Source organism: Pelobates fuscus, chromosome 9 (genome assembly GCF_036172605.1).
Source record: "Pelobates fuscus isolate aPelFus1 chromosome 9, aPelFus1.pri, whole genome shotgun sequence".
Taxonomy (NCBI): Eukaryota; Metazoa; Chordata; class Amphibia; order Anura; family Pelobatidae; genus Pelobates; species Pelobates fuscus.
In genome coordinates, this window is record NC_086325.1 from 104,519,777 (window position 1) to 104,547,000 (window position 27,224).

Consider the following 27,224-nt stretch of genomic DNA (forward strand, 5'->3'; position numbering starts at 1 on the left):
AAACATTGCAGTTTTGTAGAAACCGCACTGTTTTCAGTGCAGGTTTAAACATACCTCTTGTGTCTGTCTCAGTTCTTCAATCAAATGCTTATTAAAGAGAGAATTTAATTGTAAGAGCATGGAATTTTAACGCACATGCACAGCTCGTACCATTTTGTCACAAATGTTTTGCTATAAGAAGCATTGCATTGGATGAGAATGCAAATTACGTCAGCAAGCTTGATAACAAAGAAGAAGGTGGAGTGTGCTGTGGGTGTGTCTCAGCACTGTAAACCAGATGCGTATACTTTATTTAACTTGGCATTTTCACCAGCGAAGGTGTGTGGACAGATGTCACAGCAATCAAGGAAACTTATAGTCCCGAATCAAAGATTCTTATATTCTGGTCTATAAGTTCCCTTTAACTATTACATGTGACTTCCTAGAAAGAATTTGTAGAACAAAGAAGATTTGTAGATAATCTGCACTTTTTTAGCCCGCTAGCATCAAATTAGTCACTAGTTTTGTTCATAAGCAGGCCTCACTTTCACACCCATCTTGATTGTTAGCAGGTTTCTGACAAGTTACATAGAAACAAAACGGAAACCTGCTAAGCTTTGATCTTGGTATTGTACTTTGGTTTCTGATTACATGCATAGCCTTGTTGAGAATGATGTGATCTATACTGGAACCCTCCCCATATCTCAGTAGGATAGCATTTTGTAATAAATGCCCAGTCAGACTGAAATGTAAATTACATAATCCTCTAAACAGCCTATTTACTGTTCTGAGCTATCTTTTTCCCAAAACATAATACCTTTTAGTATCCCAATTTATTCTGTCACATATCTCTTATTTCTGGAAGGAATACTCAGTGTGTGGTGTATTGTATTCTTAAATATGTAGAACAATTTAATTTAAATTCACAATATAGAAAAAATAAGATGCAGTTTGCATCTCTATACGCAAAGCTCTCACAGATACATGCTAATAATCTAACTTCTCCATCAAACAATAATATAGTTGAAATGAAAAATATTCAAAACGTTATTAATTCAAAAGTCTTGGGGAAAAAATGAAAAAAAATTGGAAAAACTTAAGGTTAAATACTATAGTCGTTGTAATTGAGCGGATAGTATGTTAACCCAGAGTTTAAGAAAAAAAAAATCGCAGATAGTAAAATCACTAAAATAACAGATGATAGGGGCGAACATTTTTCTCCAGACGATATAGGCAAGTGTTTTAATACATATTACAGTCAGCTATATAATCTTCCGACTAAGTCCACAGAAGAAGATACTTATTTAGAAAATTTTAAAATTCCGTTTATACCAGAGATTCAAAGAAATAAACGCAATGAGCCTATTCTGGTCCAGGAAGTGATAAAGGCTATAAAAAAATCGAAAAAACAAAAAAACTCCTGGTCCAGACAGATTTACGAACCTATTTTATAAAACATACGTAGAAAGCATAGTACCCCATTTGGCAAGGGCATTTAACTACTGTGTAACAACAGTTAACTTCCCGGTTGAAATGCTTAGAGCAAATATACTTCCGATTTTAAAACAGGATAAAGACCCTACGAAGGTAGAAAATTACAGACCGATTTCATTAATCAATAGGGATGTTAAGATTTGTTTCTGCGATTCTAGCGAGCAGATAGAAGAAAATTTTGTATACTGTGATTGACAGAGACCAGATAGGCTTTGTGCCGTGAAGAATGGCATCAAATAATACTAGAAGAATTATCAATATATTAGATTTATTATTATTATTATTATTATTGCAATTTATATAGCGCCAACAGATTCCGTAGCGCTTTACAATATTAAGAAGGGGATTTAACTATAAATAGGACAATTACAAATAAACTTACAGGAACAATAGGTTGAAGAGGACCCTGCTCGATCGAGCTTACATTCTATAGGAGGTGGGGTGTAAAACACATTAGGACAGGAATTTGCAATCAAATAAGGTGGACTGCCCTTTAGGATAGGGCAAGAGACAGGTATGTGAGGTATTGGTTAGTCTTGGAGGCCATAAGCTTTCCTAAAGAGATGGGTTTTAAGGCACTTCTTAAAAGATGCAAGACTAGGGGAGAGTCTGATGGCGGTAGGCAGGCTATTCCATAGGAAGGGAGCCGCCCGTGAGAAGTCCTGCAAGCGCGAGTTGGCCGTACGAGTGCGGACAACGGACAGGAGGTGGTCACGGGCAGAGCGGAGAGACCGAGAAGGGACATACCTATGGATCTGTGAGGAGATATAAGAGGGGCTAGAGTTGTTCAGTGCTTTATAGGTGTGAGTAAGTACCTTGAATTGACTCCTATAGCATACAGGAAGCCAATGTAAGGACTGGCAGAGGGGTGAGGTGTGAGAGAAACGACTAGAGAGGAAAATCAGTCTAGCAGCAGCGTTCATTACGGACTGTAGATTTGGTAACTAAGAACAAAACGCCACTTGTACTTCTGGCGGTTGACGCGGAGAAGGCTTTTGACAGGGTCTGTTGGGAATTTCTAAGTCGTGTCTTAATGAGATTCGGTATTCAGGGCTGGATGCACAGAGCAATTATGGCCTTATATGTAATACCTACAGCAAGAACGGTGACCCCAAACATATGTGGCGAATGGTTTAATTTACATTTTAATAGTGACATCTACAGTTGGGAAGTCTGAAGAGTAGTGACAGGATTTTATATATTCATTTCATAATTGCAGTTAAAAGAGCAAGAAATTGGAAGATATCTGATTCTTTTAATATAGAATTGTTGAACAATCAAGTTTGGTTTCTGTTAAAAATGGAAGCCTCGCTTGTGAGAGCTCAAGGAGGAGACATTGAAAAACAAAATAACTTTCATGTGTGGTATACAAAGCTATGCGAGTTAAACAATCCCTGAGAACATCACTTTGACATAAGATCTGTATGGGAGCCATGTTTTAGTATGTATCTTTGTATATTTGTTTTTTTGTTTCTATGTATTGAAGTAATTATTTCAAAAAAATGTTCTCCTGTATGTCTGCTTTATGGCTTAAGGGTTATCCCTGGATAGAGTTTTTGATGAATAGGAGATGACAACTGGATTAAAAGCTTTGTATTTGTCATTAATGTCAATTAAAATGAAATAAAGATTTGTTAAAAATAAAAATATGTAGAACAAGCCAAATACGTAGTGTACATGCAGCTGCATTATTATCGAAGAATTTTAGGGTATTCATGGTGAGTACTGGTTAAACGAAATACTGTCATAAAACTGTTTATTACAATTGAAGATTATGCTAGCTTTAGTGTACTAATAATCTTAATTAAAAAAGTGAAAACTGAGAACCAATCACAATGCAGTATACTGTATTAGAGGCGTGTCTTATTACATAATTTCCTCTTAATTATTGCGACATCACAAGTCTATAATACAGGATAATCATAGAATAAACATGAATAACTTGAATAGGAAACAGGTAAATCCAAACTAGGGTGTCTTGAGTTCAAACGATGATCCTCAATGACGTAATGATGACGAAACCTTGAACGGAGTCTTTAATAATCCCTTGTGGTTTCCGATTAAACTGAAAAGAGAATATAAAAGGTATTAGATTCCAAGAAATGGTTGTGTAAAAGCAATGAATATACATCCCTTAAGATTAATGAATAAACAATAACGTCCTCCGGTCTAGCCGTACTAACTAAATAGCCCACCCACATTGAATATATACATTAAGTCCTTGATGGTCAAAAGTTAGACACTAATAAAGTAAAAGAAGAAACAAATGTTATAGGTATATAAACAGAGGGAGGGAAGAATGAAAGAGAGTAGGGATGGAAAATACTCGCCTCCTGTCATTATTAAAATTATGATTATTAGTACACTAAAGCTAGCATAATCTTCAATTTTACCACATGACAGGAGGCTTCGTATTTTGCAATTTCAACGCTGAGAAAGTAGAGCAAAAGCTGGATTAGATGGAGGACGGAAGTAGAACGTCCTAAAGGTGGATTCTCTAGTCCAGTCCGCCGCTCGCAAGATATCTGGAAGGGAGGCCCCTGCCGCGTAGGCGGAAGAGGCCGCGGCCTCTTGAACTGAGTGTGCTCCAAAAGCCTGGTCAATCCCGGCAAGGGCTAAGAGCCATCTAACCCATCTGGCCAATGTAGTGGTCAAAACTGGACCGTAGGGGCGGACGTAAGAGATGAGAAGTTGACGATTGGAAGTAGGCCGCAACGTCGAGGTAGCTTCCACGTATTGACGGAGAGTAGAGACCACGCAGAGCTGAGGGTCTGAGGGAAAAAGGGGGTAAAAGACAGAGGAAGAGTCGGACTTCGTGCATCTAGAGACCTGGAAAGCTACGCCCGCTGGACAAAAGGTAAATGCGTCGGCGTCAAAAATGCATACATCGGACACCCAACAAAAGGAGACTAGGCAGAGCAGGAAGGTGAATTTTGCCGTAAGCTGGCGGAGTGATAAATTCTCGTTAGGAGGCCAGTCCCGTAAAAACTGTAAGACAATGCCAACATCCCAAAGTCTCGAGTATTTGGGTTCAGGGGGGCGCCGAAAGCTCATGCCGCGGAGGAGTCTACAGATGAGTGGGTTCTGGCCCACCGGTGTCCCTTGAGTCGGCGTATGAGCCGCTGAGAAGGCTGAACGTATCTTGTTGATAGACCGGTATGATTTCCCGGCTGTGAATAGGGTGGTGAGGAAATTCATGATGGAGGGAATAGTAAAGGGATTGAGATCCCGTCCCAGACACCAAATTGTCCAGCAGTTCCATGCTAAGTAGCACCTCCTTGTTCCTGGTGCCCATGAATCCCATAGGAGATCTCTAGTTTCCTGCGATAAGTTCTCGGTTCGCCAGAAACCCCTGAAAGAGTCCAGGCCACCAGAGGAAGCCGTTCCTCCCTGACCAGCGGGTGGGGTAGTCCCATCGGGTTCCTGAGAATGGTCTGAGTATCTGGTAGGAGGAGGGGATCCCTGTTCGACAGTTCCAAAAGATTCGGGAACCATGGTGGGCTTCGCCATAGAGGCGTGATGAGGGTCAGCATCACCCTCTGTATGCGGATCCGGTGAAGGACTCTCGTAATCATTGAGAATGGTGGGAATGTGTAAGCTCCGTATTGTGGCCATTGTTGCAGAAAAGCGTCCGTTGCTAGACTCTCTGGGTCTGGGAGCCAGCTGAAGAAGTCCTTCGTCTGACGGTTGTTGCGGGAAGCGAATAAATCCAGGGAAAAGGGACCCCTTTGTGCATCCAGTATCGCAAAAATATGAGGGTCTAGTCTCCAGTCGCTGGCGTCTCGCCAGTGGCGTGAGTACCAATCTGCTGCCATGTTGGATTTCCCCGGTAGGTGTTCCGCTAACAGCGTGATGTTGTGTGGTAGGCAATAATCAAAGATTTCCTTAGTGAGTTCTACTAGTGCTTGGGAACGTGTGCCTCCGAGGCGGTTGATGTATCTTACCGCCGAGACATTGTCCATCCGGAGCAAGATGCAGCAGTTGGATCGTTCCTTTGCCAGGCTGCGTATGGCGAACGATCCTGCCAGGAGCTCCAGACAGTTGATGTGCATAGAAAGCTCTTGGGAGGTCCATACTCCTCCTGTGGAGGAGGTTCCGTCTGTTGCTCCCTAGCCTGACCGGCTGGTGTCTGATTCCAGCATGAAATCTGGCTGGTTTCCGAATATGGCCCGGCCGTTTCAGGCCTGCATGCAGTTCAGCCACCAGTGCAATTCCTCCCGAACCTCGTCTGACATAGGGACTGGTTGGTCGTATGTTGGGTTTTTGCGAAGGAATTTGGCCTTGAGGCGTTGCATGGCTCTGTAATGCAGGGGTCCGGGAAAGATGGCCTGGATGGATGATGAGAGAAGGCCCACGATCCGTGCCAGCAGTCGTAAAGGTATGGATGTCAGTCGAAGGACTTTCCTAATTTCTCTGCGGATGGCAGCAATCTTTGCGGCCGGAAGGCGTAGAGTGCACGATGTTGAGTCTATCTCGAATCCAAGGAATTCGATCGACTGAGCGGGGATCAGTGAAGACTTGGGGCGGTTGATAACGAAGCCCAGTGATTCGAGTAGGTGTATCGCGTAGTCTGTGTGCCTCCTTAGGGTCCTTGCATCCTCGTCGAATATCAAGATGTCGTCGAGGTAAATGATGCATCTTATGCCTTGGGCCCTCAGTTGCGCCATTACTGGCTTCATAATTTTGGTGAAACACCACGGGGCCGAACTGAGGCCAAACGGGAGACAGGTGAATTGCCAAGGTGTCCCGTGCCAGTAGAAACGGAGATAGGAGCGGCTCCTTTCATGCACCGGGATGGTAAAGTACGCGTCCTCGATGTCTAGACGCGTGAACCAGTCGTTGTCTCGAAGCAGGTCGCGGAGAAGGTGGATACCCTCCATTTTGAAGTGGCTGTACACCACGTGGGAATTGAGCTCCCTGAAGTTGATGACGGGTCGGAATTCCCCGTTTTTTTTCCTGACTAGGAAGATATTACTGTAGAACCCGGTTGAGTCCGGAGCTGGTTGGATGGCACCCTTGGAATGTAAGTCTTGCAGTTCCGAGTCTATGAAACCGGCGTCCGCCCGTATAAGTTGGATCGGGCGTGGTGGAGCCCGTTGGATTGGTGTCGTCTCAAATTCTATTTGATAGCCCCGCACCGTCTGGAGTATCCATGTGTCTGAGGATAGGTCTTCCCAATTCTGGAAAAAAAGGGAAACATGTCCTGCGATATGGCAAGAGGTTAGAGGTAGGATAGAATGGTGACTTACCGTTGGAGAATCTCGCTCGGGAGCGTCCTCGGCCGCCACGGCCACGATCCGATCCCCTGAACTGGTGGAATCGATGTCGGGTAGAAGAATCCGGGTAGAATGGCTGTGTCCTGGTTGTGTGGGGGCCGGGTGGCCAGAAGCGGCTGGTGGCACGGCCCCTCTGCCGACCAGCCCTCCCAAAAACACCTCGGGTGTTAGGGCCGCGGAATACTTTCCGCATTGATGTTTGCGCCTTTTTGAAGGACGTGAATATATTGACCCTCTAATTTAACTCAGTAAGGAAGGCCTCTCCAAACAGCTTGCCCTGTGCCAAAGGGCCCAATTCCTTATCCCCCAGTTCGACAAGTTTGTCGTCAATACGAAAAAGTGCTGCTCGGCGCCTCTCCGAAGAGAGGGCCACGTTAGTGTTCCAGAGGAAACAGAAGCACCTCTGTGCCCACTCTCGGGTATCCTGTGCCCACTCACTCACCATATCTGGGGTGAAGTCATCAGCCCTTTCATAGGCGGCCTCCGCCATGTCCATGATCCTTGCTTATGGGCCCGATGGCGTCTAGCAATTTGTTTTGGGCTCCCTTAAAGCCACGTTGCACGCCCTTGCGTGGGTCCCGACCCCCAGGTAGCCAGCTTGGGGATGCGCTTAGATCTGTCCTCTTCCGATTGGAACGATTTAGCAAAGGCCTTTTCCATAGACGCAGCTACAGCTGCTGCAATCATGGCCTGGAGATCTGAGGGGTTTTGTGATTCTTCCATGGTCTTATAATCACACTCGGGGCTCACCCGGTGAATATGCGTGAGGGCACTTGTGGCACGAATAATTGGAGAGGCCTGGGGACCAGGGGGTGTTATGGTAGTAGGTAATGGTTAATCTGAGAGGGTATGTGACTGGTAGGTCAAGTAAGGTAGTGAGAGGGCTGTCACTGGGGCTCACCCAGGAATTCGGAATCCTGCATGGACAGGTCCGTTCAGCTGCACATGAATGGGGGCTCACCCCGGCCAGAATAGGGATAATCCAACTGGCTTAAACCGACCCCAAGTGCAAAGCACTAACCTGATACTGGTCCCACTGTGAGCTATGAGAAGGAGGCACAGTTCAAGAAGAATGTTCCAGAAGAATCTCTGCAACAGGACAGCAGTAGCCGTTTAAAATGGCCGCCGGACTGAAAGCAGTTGAAATGGGGAGGTTTAATACCTCCCCTAGAGCTAGGGCGGCAAAAGGAGCCGGGCGTTCGTGCACAGGGAATTAGCCGAACGCGAGCGCCTATAGATGGTGTGGGCGTTCTGCGCACGAATAGACAAACGCGCGCGCCTAATACAAGGCGTTCGTGGGAAAATTGCCAAAACGTGCGAACGACGTTGAAAGGCGGGAAAAAAATGTGAAGAGAGGTCTGGCTCTGGGGAGTTGAGGCGAAAGACGTCGAGAAGACCAGTAAGACCTCCTGTAAACGGGATTACGGGAAAAGGCATTAGAAAGGTCCCAGAGCCCGGGGGCGTCCCTGGAGTGAGGGAAAGGGGAAAGAGCCCAGAAACAGAGGGGGTTAGCCCCAGTGGATGGAGGTCAGTAGTAACAGAGAAATACGAGTTGGGTAGTAATAGAATAGCTAGAAAAAATTATATAAATCACTGTAGAAGTATAAGGACAGAGTGGAGAAACCAAAATCTGTACTTATCTTGTGATGGAGCAGCAAAGAAAGAGGAAATTATGTAATATGACACGCCTCTTATACCCTATACTGCATTGTGATTGGTTCTCAGTTTTCACTTTTTTCTTTGCTGCTATGGGAGTTAGTAAAGAAAGATTATGCAAAATACGAAGCCTCCTGTCAAGTGGTAAAATTGGTGATGTCATATCACTCTCTTTCAGCTAGTTGTTCCTGGCAATGTTAAGTTATTTGTTGGGACACTATTTCTGATTATAGTTAGCCTAGGTGATATAATCTGTTTTCCACATGCAGCATTTAAGATTATTAACCCAGAATATATTTCTTCCAGGACTAAGAATAGAGAACGTCTATTTTTTTATTTAAATACAGGTACTGCCTTTTAATTATTTAATATAATGTGTGTGACAGTAGAAAGTGTAGTGTAAATGATACAAGCTCCATGACAACATGACCTAAACACATTGATTGCTGTTTCATGATATTGTGGAGCTAAATGCAAGCTTTGCTAGCTTGACAGAGAAAATGGAGCTTGCCTCAAGCTCCACCCTTTTGTCTCTACTTTGTCTTATGTTTTAAAGAAAAATAGATCAGAAAAGAGAAGTGGAAACAGTAGTAGAAAGGCAAGTTTGTGATGACAGGGCCACTTTACATTTTGTTGGTGCAAAGAGTGCTCCTTTAATTGCACGTGGGGAGCAAAGGCCAGCCCGTCTAGTCCGATAGCATAGAAGAACTACAGTAGTTCAAATTGCTAAAAACTTAATGCAGGCCAGGATAGAAAGGTGTCAGAGCACACAGTGCATCACAGTTTGCTGTGAATGGGGCTGCATAGCCGCAGACTGGTAAGAGTGCCCATGATAACCCCTGTCCACTGCGAAAACGCCTATAATAGGGACATGAGCATCAGAGCTGGACCATGGAGCATATGCGTTGTTTACCTGGGGAAGAGATGGCACCAGGATGCACTATGGGAAGAAGGCACGCCAACCGGAAGGGGCAATATTATGCGCTGGTAATGTTATGCTTCAAAACCTTGGGTCCTGACATTCATGTGGATGTTACTTTGACACGTACAACCTACCTAAGGAATGGTTGCAAAACACGTACACCCCTTCAGGGCAATGGTGTTCCCTGATGGCAGTGGCCTCTTTCAGCAGGATAATACACTTTGTCACGATACAAAAAAATCAGGAATGATTTGAGGAATATAACAGAGTTCAAGATGTTCCATTGGCCTCCAAATTTCTCAGATCCCAATCCGATTGAGCATATTTGGGATGTTCTGAAGCAACAAATCTGATCCATGGGGGCCACACCTCTTAACTGGCAGCACGTAAAAGATCTGCTGTGTCTTGTTCCAGACACCTCATGACATGTTCATTGGTCTTGTGGTGTCCATGCCTCAATGCATCAAAGCTATTATGTCAGCATGAGGTGGACATACATCATATTAGACAGGTGGTTTTAATGTTGTGGCTGCTCACTGGATTAAAATAATTTGGCTGCCTTCATGCCTTCCCGTATTGCACTTTCCCAGAAAGTTAATTTTTTTTTTAGATGGAAGCCTAAATTTGATTTTAAAAATGTTAAAAGACAAAAATTATGCCCCTCCACACACACACACTAATCAAAAATGCTGAACAGAAACTTTTTTCCAATTTTATTTTATACTACATTCGAAAAGAGATTCTGTAAAAGTAGAATTTTTATCTTCAAATAATTTTGTAGTAGTTATATGTTGGGGCACTGCCCTAAGCTTAACCACCAATACTTGCAATAAATGTCATTTGCAGTGACATACCCTCAATATTTGTATACATGAATCATTTTAATACATACTTCAGTAGCAATGTTTGTATGACAAGTGTCAAGGTATACCTGGTAACCTGAAATGCCATTGTCTCACATCTTTGTATTGCACATTAATTTTGTTAAAGCTCACAAGAAGCTCTCAGACTCTATGAATGAAGGGTTTTTAAGCCATGACAAGCGTTCCAATGAAGCACACTGGTATAGAAAAATAGGTGAGAAACAATGATAAATTAACCTTATCCTATTTTCATGCTTAATATATTGTTTTCCATTTCAGTTGAATACTTTAAATTCCTCTAACTTGTCTGTGATTACTTTGCCTTCTGCATGCCATATGAACACTTTAATTTGCTCTATGCCCCTATCTGCCCCAGTCCTCCTCCTGTGCAGGTGTCTGCACGTACAGACTCCTACCACCATGACCACTTATAAAAGTTGAAGGGGTCATGGTGGTTGGAGTAACCATTTAATATTGTGGCATAACCATTGATCTTAATCAATAATAATCAATTATATTCGATTTCATCAATGTATCTACTTTGTAATCGAATACATTTTATTTTCTGTTATAATCACCATGATTCCACATCTCCGGTGTCCTATCCTGTTCCACACCTGCATATTCTCTGTCAAAACTATTTCCAGTTTCTCTGTCTACTCTATGAACGAATTCCTGCATCTATTTTCCCCCAAGCAATTTGGTACTGTGTCCATAAGGCAGTCATTCTCACTCCAATGGCATGTTGAAGTATATTTGTATATTGTGTTAATTCAAGTCACTCTTTATATTTTATTTTCTAATTTCCCTTGCTGTAGCATAACATATTATCTCCCCTACCATGATTTTAAACGTGTGTCTATGTTTAAATATGAAAGAAGACTCCATTGGTACAGTATATAGTGAGATATATATTAGATATTATATACCGGTAGGTTCTATTCTATTCATATTTACCAGAGCTTAATCCAGCTCTGGTGTCTATAGCGTGAAGTGGAATAATCCCCACTTCTGGGATGTATGTGGTAGGTAGTTTCTTCAAATATTTTCAATAATAGCGGTTCTGACCAAAAAAAAAAAAAGGAAAATATAGTGCCTTGATCCGTCACTGTGTGTGCGGAAGAGCTACGCCACGTTCTTATGGGCTCTCTGGGAATAGCTGGATCGTCTCCATCTCGGCGGCAGAGAGACCAGACAAGAGGAATTTTTCAACACCTTCTGAATCTGACATCTTGATTTTACCATCTCAAACGAGAATCCTAGGTGGGAAATATACCACTAGCGCCCTACTCATCGAGCAGTAAGCCTGCTCAAAGAAATGTGAGTACATCTCTTCTATTGTGAATTATTTTAAAGTTTTATTTCTACAGTGAGCACTGTATTTGCCATTTTTTATTTCCCCGGTCCAAAACCGCTATTATTGAAAATATTTGAAGAAACTACCTACCACATACATCCCAGAAGTGGGGATTATTCCACTTCATGCTATACACACCAGAGCTGGATATAGCTCTGGTAAATGTGAGTAGAATAGTACCTAGATAATATCTCATATATATCTCACTATATACTGTACCATTGGAGTCTTCTCTCTTATGTCTTACATGTACTTCTGGAATTACAAGAACCCAACCTCCAAGAACTTTTGATCTTATCCAGTTTGGCTGTTCCCTTCAAGACTTTTATACTCTCTTTTATACCATTATATTTGCATTTTATTTGTTTTATTGGATATTTTATTCCTGTTATCTTCATAATTCTGGTATATACCAATTTCTGTTAGGCGCAACCTTGTTCTCTTTTCCTTTCTTTTACTGCAAATTATGGGGTATCAAGAGGGAACCCCTTTCCACCTTAAGGTGTGCTGTCTTACAATATGTTACTTATTTTCTTTGTGACCTTATTCAGCACTGATCCTTCTGTAAAAATTCTCTTGTAACAATAGGTACAAATACACCTGTGTGCAGATAAAACACACTTAGTGGGTAATGAGTGAAACACACAAAAAATTACCCTTTGTAATATAGTATTGTAGATAAAGGACTCCTCATATCCTCATAACAAATATTGACAAAGTACCAGAATGGTAATCTACAATACAATAATAGAGGCAGACATAGGGCAATATTGTTTGCAAAAAAAATATAAGTTTATAAATAAATGTTGATTGCACTCACAAACCCAGTTTGATTGTAGGCATATCGTAAAAAATAAATGCAACAGCTTCAGGACTTTGGAACATCAGTGGCATGCATAGGAAAAAGAAAGAGAATAATAGTGCAGAGTGTTTCAATAAAATTAAACACGTTTATTAATAATAACACTTACAAAACCGAAGTGTAAAATAGGCACATCACACTCAGGTGGAATAAGAGATACCTCCACCTGAGATACCTCCACTCTTTTCTTGCTGCTCCAGCCAAGGCACAGGTCAGAGTAATTTGCTCCAAACTGTTTATTCATTGATATAGCTATTCACACTTTATTTGAGCATATTGTTTATTTGTATTATCCCCTGTTCCCCTGTTTTACCCTTTATTGATGATTTACTACTGTTTATTTGTCATCTCTTTGCTGGCCCTGTGTTTCCTCCCTATTACGCCTCGTAGTTTTTACCGCGATCACGTTTTTTATTCCTGACAGGTGCTGGGGTTAACAGGCGAGGGTACTGGGGGTGGGGGGAGCGTGAGGCGCTTTTGCCAAAACCGGTGGGCCGCAATCATGGGCCCACGGCATATTTGCACGCAAACGCCGGCCATCTTGGTTTCGCCAGTTCGTGATTCCCACGAACTGGCATAGTTTTTTCTCTGCAAATTGTATATATATATATATATATATATATATATATATATATATATATATATTCAAACAGTGTTTCTTGGCACTCACCCTTTCATGTGTATAGTTCAATGTAGCCTGGGTGCAATCCCACGTTGAAAATATATAAACAGAAATAAAGAGATGCACTCCAAGGACTTGGTAGATGAAAAAAGGGGTAGTTTATTCCAATAGGTACAGCATTAAAAAATAGCCGACGTTTTGACCCGTTCGGGTCTTTTCTCACTGTTTGCTCCTGATGTGTGTATAGATATGACACATGCATACTATGTCTGTATTCATGATTGTGGATTAAAGGAGCTTGAAAGTAGTGTCCAGCTCACTCCTACACTCCCTAGGATATAACCCCTCTCCATTGGGGCAACACTATTCAAGATACATATGTGGGTGCACCTAATTTATTATATTACAGGGGTGACCCCCCCTATGCTGGGTGACCCCCAAGCAAGTCTTGCACCAGTCCTAAGTGGCATACATATACAGGGGTGACCCCCTTACAGACAGGGTGACCCCCTGCACCCTATTAGGGGCTTATACCCACAGAGTACGCTCTATCACTATATGCACAGACCACAGGTCGCAATAGGTTCTTGTAATACGGCACCTCAATGATACAACTGGGGTGATCCGTACACCTCCTAACCAGTGTTAGGAAGGAGAGCTCACAGTGTTGCCAAACCTCCACAGTACTATACCATATAAGGGTGACCCCCTTGGATTATATACACCCTGTTCCAAATTATTATGCAAATTCTTTAAAATTTAAGTGTCACAAAGATTAAATATTTAGTTTTTCAGTTTAACTCATGGATGGCATTGTGTCTCAGGGCTCTTTTGATCACTGAAAACAATCTCGGACACCTGTGATAATAAGATTGTCAGGTGAGCCCAATTTAAGGAAAAACTACTAAAGGAGGGTGTTCCACATTTTTAAGCAGAGCACCATTTTCATGCAATATGGAGAAGAAAAAGGATCTCTCTGCTGCCGAAAAGAGTGAAATAGTTCAATGCCTTGGACGAGGTATGAAAATATTAGCTATTTCACGAAAACGTAAGCATGATCATCGCACTATTAAGAGATTTGTGGCTGATTCAGAGCACAGACGGGTTCGTGCAGATAAAGGCACATTGCGGAAGATTTCTGCCAGATCCATGCATCGGATCAAGAGAGCAGCTGCTAAAATACCATTACATAGCAACAAACAGATATTTGAAGCTGCTGGTGCCTCTGGAGTCCCACGGACATCAAGGTGTAGAGGCCTCCAGAGTCTTGCAACTGTGCATAAACCTTCTATTCAGCCACCACTAACCAATGCTCACAAGCAGAAACGGCTGCATTGGGCAGAAAAATACATGAAGACTAATTTTCAAACAGTCCTGTTCACTGATGAGTGCCGTGCAACCCTGGATGGTCAATATGGATGGAGTAGTGGATGGTTGGTGGACAGCCACCCTGTTCCAACAAGGCTACGACGTCGGCAAGGCGGTGGTGGAGTCATGTTTTGGGCCGGAATCATGGGAAGAGAGCTGGTCGGCCCCTTTAGGGTCCCCGAAGGTGTAAAGATGACCTCTGCAAAGTATGTGGGGTTTCTGACTGACCACTTTCTTCCTTGGTACAGAAGGAAGAACTATGCTTTCCGTAATAAAATCATCTTCATGCATGACAATGCACCATCTCATGCTGCAAAGAATACCTCTGCATCAATGGCTGCTATAGGGATAAAAGGAGAGAAAGTTATGGTGTGGCATCCATCCTCCCCTGACCTAAATCCTATTGAGAACCTTTGGAGCATCCTCAAGCAAAAGATCTATGAGGGTGGGAGGCAGTTTACATCCAAACAGCAGCTCTGGGAGGCTATTCTGACATCTTGCAAACAAATTCAAGCAGAAACTGTCCAAAAACGCATAAGTTCAATGGATGCAAGACTTGTGAAGCTGCTATCAAATAAGGGGTCCTATGTTAAAATGTAACGTGACCTGTTAAAACCCTCTGCTCCTTCCATCGTTCCCCTTTTTTCTGACAGACCCAAAAGGGGAACCTCATCTATTGATCCTGCAGGAGCATCGGGAGTTAGTGGCTTGGAGTCTTTCAGGGGAGCCTGGAACATCGAGCTAGAGACCTATTATGGGACTCATGGGCACCAGGTATTTGACGGAGTTACATATCCGCATGGAACACCTGGAGTCCCTGGTGTATGGGAAGGAACTTCGATCCCTTTACTGCACCTATCTCCATGGTGTTGAATTTCTTATCACACGTTACAGGCCGATCGTACCATTCCATTAACGTGATACGTTCTGTAATTTTGGCGGCGCACATTCCGGTTCACGGCACTTCGGTTGGTCAGGATCCTTTGATATGCCGTCTGTTGCAGGGTATCAAACTATCCAGACCCCCTGCGCCAAAGTATAACCGTTTGTGAGATGTAGATGTGGTTCTTCGTTTCCTTCGGGATTGGCCAGATAACTCGGTGCTGTCTCTCCGTCCACTGTCGGCCAAAGTCACATTCCTTTTATGTCTGGTATCTTTTTGTTTAGATGTTCGAGCATTCGACGTAGACGGTTTTTCGGTATCACCGTAAGAAGTGGCCTTTATGGTGTCTCGTAGAACCAAAACGAACTCCGCGTCTGTGTCATACGCCATTTTTCCGGCGGTTCCCCGTCTTTGTGTCGTGAAAGCGTTACTTTGTTACGTGGAGGTCACAACACCCCTTAGATCATCACGATCCGAACAACTTCTGGTCTCCTATACCAAACCTTACAAACCGGTTACCACAACCACTCTGTCTAGATGGGTTTGTTGGCTTTTATCCCTGGAGTGGAGACATGTTTTGGTGCTTACTCGGTACGAGGCGTGACCGCTTCTTGGGCTTTCACAGCAGGGGCCTCTCTATCGGATATTTTATATGCGGCAGATTGGACACGGAAAGACACCTTCCGGATATTTTATTTTCATCAGAACACACACGCGTCTTTCTTGTTCATACCATAGCATTAAAAATGCAAACTATGAAGCCTCCTGTTATGTGATAAATCTGTAGATTATGCTAACCTAGTGTACCTATAATCTTCATTTTAATAATGACAGGAGGCAGGTATTTTCCTTCCCTGTTTTCCCTCCCTATACTCTGGGAAGTTTTGTTTTCACGGTTTCCCATTTTCACAGTATCGTATTTTGTAATTCATATCTACTTCTGAATGATGTTTTAATCTGGTTGGTGTCCGTTTAATCTTGTTTGTTACATGATGTTAGAAGTTTGTACGATGCGTTACATTATAATTAATAAAATATATATATAGTGGTATTGGACTTAATGTGGACAACAGTTTGTTTCCATCACCTTTCACTTGTTTCTGTTCTTCAGTGTGGTCATCATTGGTGGATTCAGCATTGGTCAAGCTGGAATACATCACATTTCGGATCAAGTTTGAGTTCTACATGTTATTCAGGACTTTGGTTATGTTCTCTGACGTTGGTATAGATTGTTTTTCGCATCAAAGAAAGAGGAAGTCATGTGTCTGTCAGGGCTTTATATATGGATGTCATACCTGTTACTGATTGGTTTAAAGTTTATTGATTGAAGTAAAGAAAGTTATGCAAAATACTCGCCTCCTGTCATTATTAAAATTATAAAAGTTAAGATTATAGGTACACTACGTTAGCATAATCTACAATTATCTCCCAGGTACAGAGGAGGGATTATCTGATATGTATGAGAGTGTCCTGGATCTGAGAGCCAATGTGGTTGTGTAATTGTTTATACTGTGGTTTACTCTTGGGTCCACAGGGGAGTGCCCCTTGCATGGGGACTTGCATGTAAGGTCAGTTGTGGCTCCCATTAATCAAGTTCCTGCTTACCCTCAACATAGAGTCACTATACTCCCCTGAGATTATCATCACTTGCTCTTTTAAGAGCATATTGCAGAACTCTCTTGGAGGAGAGGTCTACCCACTGGAAGCGGGATCCTGGTCTGGGGTCCAGGGTGGGTTGGAGGACAGCGAGACCCCAACAAAGCTGTAACGCTGGTGGTAGGGACTACAGTGCTGATGGTGTCTGGTGGAGTGTTTGGAGTACTCGGTGAGCACTAGGAGCATCGATTGGCAGAGGCTCCCGGTTGGGGTGCGAGGCGGTCAGCCACACTATGCTCATTATACTCCCTTAGATTATAATCACTAGCTCGTGTAAGAGCTATCCTGCTTTACCCTCTAGATTGAGAGAGGTCTACCCACTGGAAGCTGGATCCTGGTCTTGGGTCCAGGGTGGGTGGAGGACAGAGAGACCCCAGCCAAGCTGTGGCGGCTAACGGTCTACAGTGCTAAAAGTGTCTGGTGGAGTGCTTGGAAGTACTTGGAATTACTAGGATGCAGTGATTGGCAGAGACACCCAGTCAGAGTGCCAGGCGGTCCACCACAATATATATATTTAAGTGTGTGTGTGTGTGTGTGTGTATATACAGTGAACACTTTTGTTTTTGTCCCCATTTTTCATGAGCTGAACTGAAAGATCTAAGACTTTTTCTATTTACACAAAAGGCCTATTTCTCTCAAATATTGTTCACAAATCTGTCTTAATCTGTGCTAGTGAGCACTTCTCCTTTGCCGAGATAATCCATCCACCTCACAGGTGTGGCATATCAAGATGCTGATTAGACAGCATGATTATTATTATTTTTTATTATTATTATATTTATATAGCGCCATCAAATTCCGTAGCGCTGTACAATGGGGTGTGCCTTAGGCTGGCCGCAATAAAAGGCCACTCTAAAATGTGCAGTTTTACTCTATTGGGGGGGTCCGAAAACTAGTCCATATCTGGTGTGACAGGAACACAAAGATAGGGTAGGACTGCGCCACAATACAACAATACAATATAGATATATCTTTATATAGTTCACAAAGTCTTGTGAAAGATGCTTGAAACCAATAAGGCTTAAGAGTCAGACAGGGTGTTCTTTACACTTCACCAGTGTCCGTATATGCAGAGAATGGTGATAAGAGAATGAAGACGCCAATAGTGCATTAAATCTCACTGGGCATAGGTAAAATAGGGAATAAATGGGGTTGTACTCACATTTGGTAGAGCTTAAGCCAGCCCTGGTGTGCATAGAGTACAGCGGTATGATCTCCACTTAAAGGAGCTGACGTGAGTGTTCTTGGTGATAGAAGTATGAGGAACCCAGAATGACAGAAATAAAAGGCAACAATAGTGCTCTCAATAAAATTTTAAATAGTAAGTAAAATGTTTTAAGAATAGTACTCACAAAGATAGAGCAGGCTAACTGCTCTATGACAACAACATAGGTCGTATAATCTAGACATGTGCATGGAGAAAATTTTCGGTTCGGTTCGGTTTGGCATTCCGAAATTCGGGACTTCCGCAATTCGGAACTTCGACACTTCTGCAACTTCGACACTTTGGAAATTCTGTAATTTCGGGACTTCGACAATTCGGCAATTCATCTATTCGGACATTCGGAAGTACCCGAATGTCCGAATTGCCTGATATTCCTCCGAATTCACATTCGGACCGAAACAAATTGCACATGTCTAGTATAATCCCCACCTGGGATTCTTTGGAGTAGAACAGGATAAAAATTAGTAGATGCCAAGTTGATTAAAGAGTAAAATAAAAAAATAATAAAAGATAGTGGCACAAGTGGTAAAGTGACCAAAATCTATTTATTAATTAAAAAAACAAATTTAACATATATCCAAATGCGTTTCACCATAAAAGGCTTTATCAATGGAGTAGAAGACAGTCTACCTGGCAAGTTGAGGTTTATATAGGCATAACACAAATTAAAATTGGCGCCATAATGCTTTGTCCAATAGAAAAGCAGATAGGGTTTGTGAATAAATAACAACACGGAACATGTAGACAGAAGATTTAGTAATAAAAGATCAGATTGTATATAAAATTATATAAAACAAGCATAATTAAGTGTGTGAACAGCTTTAATCTCCGAAGCACATGATGCACGTCATCAGCGCATCATAATGATCCAGCCGCTAAGCATTATGGGGGCTGTATTCATAAATGAATGAGAGATTTCCCCACATTGAACAATTAGGCATGGAAGGGGAGTGTTCCTAATCATTAGTATGATAATGGGAAGGGAGGATGGAGTTTAAAACTATTGGTAACACTCCCCTTCCATGCCTAATTGTAAAATGTGGGGCAATCTCTCACGTCGGCAGGGTGGGCCAGTGCTCCAATAGCACTAGTTGCTCTGTAACAGACCATAACTTGGATTTAACTTTTAAGAGTTCCAGAGAAGTGAACTAATTGACACCCATCTGTAGTTGGTCAATTAGCAGGCAGGCTTGTAAAATAAGGGATTAGCCTGCTGCAGAGTGAGGGAAGTGGGAAAGCCACCCAATTCCAGATAGTGTTTACTAAGTGCTCAAAAGAGAGAAATTAATTTTGTTTTATATTTATTTTGAAGCACCTGTATATTTTGCACCAAATAAATCTGGAAAACTGAGCTGGATGTGTCCTGGACTTTGATTACCCTAGAAGGCTGTGGTTACCATAAGATCTGTGACAAAAAAACAAATGTGCACTCACAGGTCTTTAATATTTAATACAAAATATTTGGACATTTGGAACACCTGTGAGCTTTTTGCTGCTTCTTTTTGTATATATTCAAAGCAGGTAGCACCCAGGCAGAATACTGAAAATATTCTTCTGTAGGGAAGTCCTGAGCTTCTATACATTTATGAATATATTTAATGTTTGGAGGTTATATAATGTGGTTATCCTGATGAAAGTTTGGGTATGGACTGGAACATTGATGTGATTTAACCTTATCTTGGTGAATAAATACTGTTCTGAGTCCTGGTCCTGGTTATGCTGTCCTGAGGATATCCCACACTGGGACTGAAACTTCAACCTTTTCGCATCACTATATGCACTTTACCTTGTGCACATTTTAACTATGAGGGAATAAACGCTATGTTTTAACCAAGACCATGAGTGCAGACTACCATACCTTATATTTCTATATATACTGTATTATTTTATATTTATGTATATAAATAGACCAAAGAAAATAGGGCATACCTTCTATTTCAGTGGCAAATCATGCCAAAGATCAATTGTATTTCAACGCCTTGGTACTTAACCACACTGGAACCAACATATAACCAAAAATTATGGAAGAAGTGGCCACTCAATGGACGTTGTTATTTAAAAAAATAAATATATATATATTTAATTTTTTAAATAACGCCGTCCATTGAGTACCCAGTTCTTCCATATTTTTGGGTTATATGTTGGATATAGATATATATATATATTTCCTGGCCATATCCATGGCAGCACAACGATGGGTAGCTCCTACCTATCCCTAATTAGACAGGAACTAATTAAAATAAATGTATAAGTACCTCCTCCTATCCCCTCCTCCCTCAGTCTTTTTGTTCCTGTCCTATAGGACATGTGTTTTTTCCTTGGAATTATTATTTTTCTTGTATGGCTTACCTGGGGATTTGTTCCACTGGCCCCTTGGGAGTTCAACCTCTCTCCCTTGGGAAGTCTCCAGTTACATGGCCCTGTGCAAAGGTGATCTCCGAGAGAGTACCCCTTTAGTGACCGGGGGTCTGGTACTTGCTGTAACCCAAGGGGTAGCAAGCTATTATGCCTGCTTCCTTAATGCTGCAGTGACCCTAGAGGTAGCAGTGGGCAGGTGAATATGGACCTAGACGTGTACCTTGCTGGTCTGTACTTCTCCCTGTTTCCGGCTTCCCTTTGCCTTTCCCGCTGTCCTTCTGAAGGGGTAAGTCCCTGTGGTTTCTTTCATTTTCACTTGGCGTTCATTTTTTCGAACGCACATGATTCGTATGGTTTGCTGATTGGTTTTGTGTCCGTTCTTGCTTTTAGCCATTCACCTAAAATGTTGCTGTTCGCTTGAATTTTGACTGTTCGCATGAATTCTGGTGAATATTATTATTATTTTTATTTATTTTTTGCAGTGCAATATAGAATGGCATATAGGCCTGAGGTGCCCCAAAGGCAGTCCTCCGGCTGAGCTGTACTGTATATTTGACATGCACAATTTTTTAATATAGAGAACAGAAGGATAACAGCAGTTACATCCCTCTATGCCACATTTAGGAAGAGACATTCTACAAGAGGGTTAAGCATAGAGTGGAGCAACAAATTAACATTAGACTAGCCAAGCTTTAGGTATATGTTTTACAACAGGCTATGAAACTGGCAGTGTCAGCAAATTGATAAAGTAGGTTTGACAAGTTAGTGATTCAAAGCTAGGTTACGGTATCACTGGGTGCAGATATAATGCAGCTATGCATGGTATGGCTCAAAAAGGAAAGTACCAGATTCAGATGCAGAGTATAACTATTAGGCATGTGCTTCAGTATAAGGTATAAAGAGTTTACTCTGGTTTGGAGGGCTCAGTGCGTGGTCATCTGCTCGCTTAGAATCACAGTTCCAGCGGTGGTCCCAAGCCCTGCCATGCCGCGATGTCGTCAGCCAATTCCCTCTGTGGGGTAGTCGCGTGTGCCTTCCAGCAGGTCACGGTAAGCCGTTGTCGCGGTCCCCCTGCGCTTTCTGCATCTTTCACCCGTGCGGGCTTCTACATACCGCGGCATCTGGGCTGATAGCTGTTCGGTTTGTTGTTTAGCCCCGTGTTGGCTGAAGTGAGTGTCCAGGCGGTGTTGGGGATGCTTGGTGCATAGGGTCTGCGTTCGCTTGTGCCAGCCGCCATCCTCCGCCATCTTGGGTGTACCTTGCTGCCTCATGGTGATCGGAGGTAGTGTTGTCCGGCTGCCTGTGGCACCCAGCGAGGACCGGGATAACCCCCGCCGGTCCGGGGGGGGGGGGGGAGTTAGAGGTGAGTACGGTGAGGTTTCCATATGCGAGGTTACCAACCAGGAGAGCGGCCGCCTCTCCCTGGCTCGGTCGCAGCTAGGCCTCAGGCTGGAATCGTGGGGACCCGGTGAGTTGCGGGTACAAGATTGGTATTAAAACGTTTTCCTGGGTCTCCCCCACTCTGTAGTCACCCTCCCAGCGGTGTGCGTGCGATGATTTGGGGTATATCCACCGTTTTAGTGGCTGGCTTGCAGGAGCTATCTTGCAGCACGTCCACTCTGCTAGGAAGCTAGGCTCCGCCCCCCCGAATTCTGGTGAATACTAGTTTGTTCACACGAATGGTTAGTTCGCCTGTTCATTCGCTTGATTCACTGGTTCACACACTCGTGGGAATTGTTCTGGCGAATGCTGCATTGCTTCCTCCTATCTCCTGCTTGATTTTCGTTTCGTCTGCTTTTCATTAAGGTAAATTGGGCTTCCTTGAGGGATGTATCGATCCAGAGTCCTTCCACAGGGAACATCTTAGACTTTCTTCAGTCCAGCCTCGAGAAGGGTCTGAGCTACAACACCTTGAAGGTTCACGTATCTGCCTTGTCGGCTTTCACTAACCACAAATGAGCCTTTGATTCGGTCGTGGCCAGGTTTCTTGAAGCTGTACTAAAAATCAGACCTCCAATTACGCCGTTCGCTCCATCTTGGGACTTGCCTCTGGTTCTCCAAGTTCTAAAGTCTCACCCCTTTGAACCTTTGGATTCAGTGCCTTTCCATTTCCTCTCCGTTAAAACGGCCTTACTGGTGGCTTTGGTCTCGGGCAGAAGGGTCTCGGAACTTCATGCTCTGTCGGTCAAGGAGCCTTTCACAGTCTTCCATAAGGACAGGGTCGTCCTTCGTACTATCCCATAATTTCGGCCTAAGGTCATATTAATGAGGAAATTGTTCTCCCAGCTCTGCATCCACAAGTAGATGGTGATGACAGAGATCTTTCCTCCTTGGATTTGGTTAGATGCCTCAGAATCTACATTGACAGAACCGCCCCTTGGCGTTCATCTCCAGGCCTCTTTGTCCTTTTATAACGGATGTAGAAAGGGCAGTCAGGCTCCGTAATCTACCATTAGCAGATGGATTGTACCAGCCATCATCCAAGCTTATCAGGCCTCGAAAGCTCCAGTCCCGCATGAACTCAAAGCTCTTTCCATGAGATCCCTTTCCTCCTCTTTGGCCTCCTCTGCCAAGGTCTCTCCTGAGCTGCTTTGTAGAGCTTCCACTTGGTCCTCAGCCAATACTTTCATCAGACATTACCAAGTAAATGTCAGAGCCTGTTATTCGGACCAATTTGCTAAAAGTGTCCTTTCTGTGTGAATTCCTTGATTCCTGAAGTCTTGGTGTTTGTCACTTGGTTTGTGGTACCAATACACTTTGCATATTTTGGAGTCTGTGGTTTCTTTATTTCTTCTTCCCTTTCTTGGTTATTGCTTGGGTATTAACCATCATTGTGCTGCCATGGATATGGCCAGGAAAAAGGAAAATGTATCCATACAGCACAAAGGTCCCGCCCTGGGATATTGCTAGTAACAAGACTGAGGGAGGAGGGGATAGGAGCAGGGGCGTATTAGCCACGAGGCAAACAAGGCATTTGCCTTGGGCGGCATTTTCCAGGGGGCGGCAAAAAAAGCCGCCCCCAAATGCCCAAGGCAAATGTCTTGTTAGCCTTGCGGCTAACAGACATGCCGGCGGGCTGCTGGGCGATCGGGCGGCACTGCCTGGCGGGCGGCCGGCGAGGGAGCACTTCCCCTGAGCTGTCTGCTCAGCTCCCTCGCCAGCCGCAGAGTGAGGCTGGGAGGCGGAGCCGGAATATGACGTCATATTCCGGCTCCCAGCCTCACTCTGAGGCGCGCGAGGGAGCTGAGCAGACAGCTCAGGGGAAGTGCTCCCTCGCCAGCCGGCTGCCCGCCCGCCAGGCAGTGCCGCCCGATCGCCCAGCAGCCACTGGAAGAGGAAGAGACACCCCCCCTCCCCAGCATTCCCAAAGGTAAGGAGGCGGGGGGGGGGGTTAAATTAAAAAAAGTGTTACAAATAAATTTTAAAAAAATGTGTTAATGTGGGTGGGTGGGTGAGTGTGTGTGTCTGTGTCTGTTAGTGTGTGTGTATGTTAGTGAGTGTGTGTGTCTGCTAGTTTGTGTCTGCTAGTGAGTGAGTGTGTGTCTGTTAGTGAGTGTGTTTGTCTGTTAGTGAGTGTGAGTGTGTCTGTTAGTGTGTGTGTGTTTCTGTTAGCGAGTGTGTGTTTCTGTTAGCGAGTGTGTGTTTCTGTTAGCGAGTGTGTGTTTCTGTTAGCGAGTGTGTGTTTCTGTTAGCTACTGTATGCGTATCTGTCAGTGAATGTGTGTTTGTGTATTTAGAATGCGGGGCGGGGGAAAGGTTGGGTGGGGGTGGCGCGGGGGGAGGGGGCGCCTGAGTTTTGTCCTGCCTAGGGCAGCACAAAACCAGGACACACCACTGGATAGGAGGAGGTACTTATACATTTATTTTAATTAGTTCCTGTCTAATTAGGGATAGGGAGGAGCTACCCATCGTTGTGCTGCCATAGCATATGACCAGGAAAAGAAAATTACGGTAAGTATGGATACATTTTCTTTTATATATAGAACATATCTATATCAGCTTTTGTTTTGTCACCGGTATCTCAGTTTGTATTTACAAATTCCTTAAGAAGAATTAAAAGGACACTCCAGGCTGGATCTGACCAATGATTTCTTTTTTGTTCAATTTGTTGATAACAAAGGAAAAAATATTCAGAAATAATACATTTTAACTTAATGCAAAAAGCCAGGCTGTGCAAGATTAGCATTGATTTCTAAACAAACAAAGGAAGTAACAGGGTAATTTACTAAAGTGAATTTCAAAATTAAGGCCAGAGTAGATGTACTGAAAGCATAGCTGACTTAGAGATGTTTTTCTAGTTTGGCTATTATTTTTACTTAGTGTCAAAGCATACAAAAGAAAGGGAAGACAATTCCAACCTCCTGTACTCTATCTAGATATCCATTGAACATTGAGTATAATAAACTTGTTATTTGTAGTTACGTGTATATATCATGATTAAAACGTTAACTCAAGTAACTTAAAGTGGGTGTTGGAAACATAAAAGAGAAGGGGATGGGGTAATTGGAAGGGATCCAGTGTCATATAGGTATCATCAGAGGAAGATTGTTTTTTAGGAAGGCGTCCCACTTGGCTCCCGCTTCTACCATAAATTTGATGGGGACAATTGAGAGTGTTCCATACATTCATATTATCAATGAATAGATATGTGATTTAAATCTTGGTTAGTTGTGTTGTTAAAGGATTTCGATGCCCAGACAATTAGTGTATTTGACACTAGCAACACCTTGAGTAATAATTTCATGTTAGCACCAGAATCGCTACCTGGCAGGTGGAATAATGAACAAATCTTGGGTTTGGGATTAAAACTAGAGACAAGCGAGGAAGATAATAGTCTCTCAACCCTCACCCAGTGTGATACTATAAGTGGACATGTTTATCATATACGATACATTGTACCCACTTCTGAGCTGCATTTCCAGCATAATTAGTACTGGTCAGAAACCTGGTACCAGCGGTATAACATTTTGTGCATCAATTCCATATGGGACACATTGGAGGTTAATTTTTTGGGGAATGCTAAATGATCACTCCCTTGTGTAGAAGGAAACGTTTGCCCAATGTCTTTGTGTCAGACCTTGATATATCCAGGACTCTGTGTGGTCACATCCCCTTTAACAATTGGATAACTTTGGAAAAACACTTTTTTATCCTTAAAACAAGATTGTTCAAAAGGTGATAAGTGCTGTTCAGACTATTGCCAGAAAGGGCCAATCTTTGTAACAGCTAAATGGGATTTGAGTTGTAAATGTGAGAAAACAGTAGTAGATGGTAATTGGTAATGCTCTTTCAAGTCTGTATATGTTCGCAAAGATCCTTCCTGATTGGGGATTTGTTGTTGTCAGTTTTTTTTGTGCCAAATGAATTGTACCAATAACTTTTGTAAGTCAGTTAGATATTTGTTAGGTAAAGGCATTTGTAAGCAGTGGAATTAATATTGTAATTTGGGTAAGAGGCACATTTTTACTGCTGCTATGCACCTGGTCCAGGAGATAAACGTCATATTCCATGATTTGAGGGTCATTTCAATACTTGCTGAAGTGGCTTGTAACTCAGTCAAAATTTAAGGATTCTTTAAGTCTATTTAACATCTCTCCCTCTAACCCAGGGGTGGGGAACGTCCGGCCCATGGGCCGCATAAGGCCCGCAAAATAATTTGCATCGGCCCGTGGAGAGCTGGCCCTGCTATCTGCCTTTTTCGGGCCGGTGGGGAGATCAAAGATATCCCTCACCAGTCTCCGGGCAGTTTGTTAAAGGAGAGGGAAGAAGCTAGGACCCAGGAGGCTGCAATCCTCCCGCGAGCAATGGGAAGAAAATAGTGAAGTCAGCCTGCAGCTGGAAGAGCTGTAGGCTAAGGTGCACAAGAAACCACTGGACCACCAGGGATTTCAGTGATAATTTTTTCCCCTCTTTTTAATTAAAAAAAATAGAGAGATTTTCTCCCTGATCCTCCCCACCACAATGTAGACCCCTGACACACACACACTACACCCTTCTCTCTCACACACATACACACACACACACACACACACACAAAATCCCTCACACAAACACACTGCACCACCCTCACACACACATAATCCCTCACACAAACACACACCTCCCTCACACACAGAACCCCCCCACACACACACACCGCACCCCCTCACAAACAGAACCCCTAATGCAAACACACAGCACCCCTCACTCAAACACACACACACTTATAACCCCTAACACTAACACACACAGCACCCCTCACTCAAACACACACACACATATAACCACTAACACACACACAGCACCACTCACACGCACTCTGGACTCTCTCACAAACACACACACAGCATCCCTCACACACACAAAACCCCGCGCACAAACACACTGCACCCCTAACACACACAGAACCCCTCTCACAAACACACTGCACCCCCTCACACACACAGATAACCCCTTGCACAAACACACTGCACCCCTAACACACAGATAACTCCTCACACAAACACACTGCATCCCTCATTCACACACACAATGCATGCCCCACACACTGCAGCCCCTACACACACTACACCCCTCTCACACACACACACACACTGCACCCCCTCTAACACACACACACTGCAAGTAGCAACATCATCAATACCAGCTAGCATCACACCAAAGATAATCAATTCCAGCCATCACATTTGGAGTGAGTTAATTAAATGTTTGACCAAATACAGCA

At 43.3% G+C, this 27,224-nt stretch overlaps 1 protein-coding gene across 1 annotated transcript in view; it reads left to right on the top strand.

Annotated features, from left to right (window-relative positions):
• Positions 1–27,224, top strand: part of TEX11 (testis expressed 11) — a 270,524-nt gene that overhangs the window by 186,297 nt on the left and 57,003 nt on the right. Inside the window, exons 21-22 of the mRNA XM_063433451.1 lie at positions 8,712–8,752; positions 10,318–10,404. Of these exons, the coding sequence (XP_063289521.1) occupies positions 8,712–8,752; positions 10,318–10,404 (128 nt within the window). The remainder of the gene's footprint in view (positions 1–8,711; positions 8,753–10,317; positions 10,405–27,224) is intronic.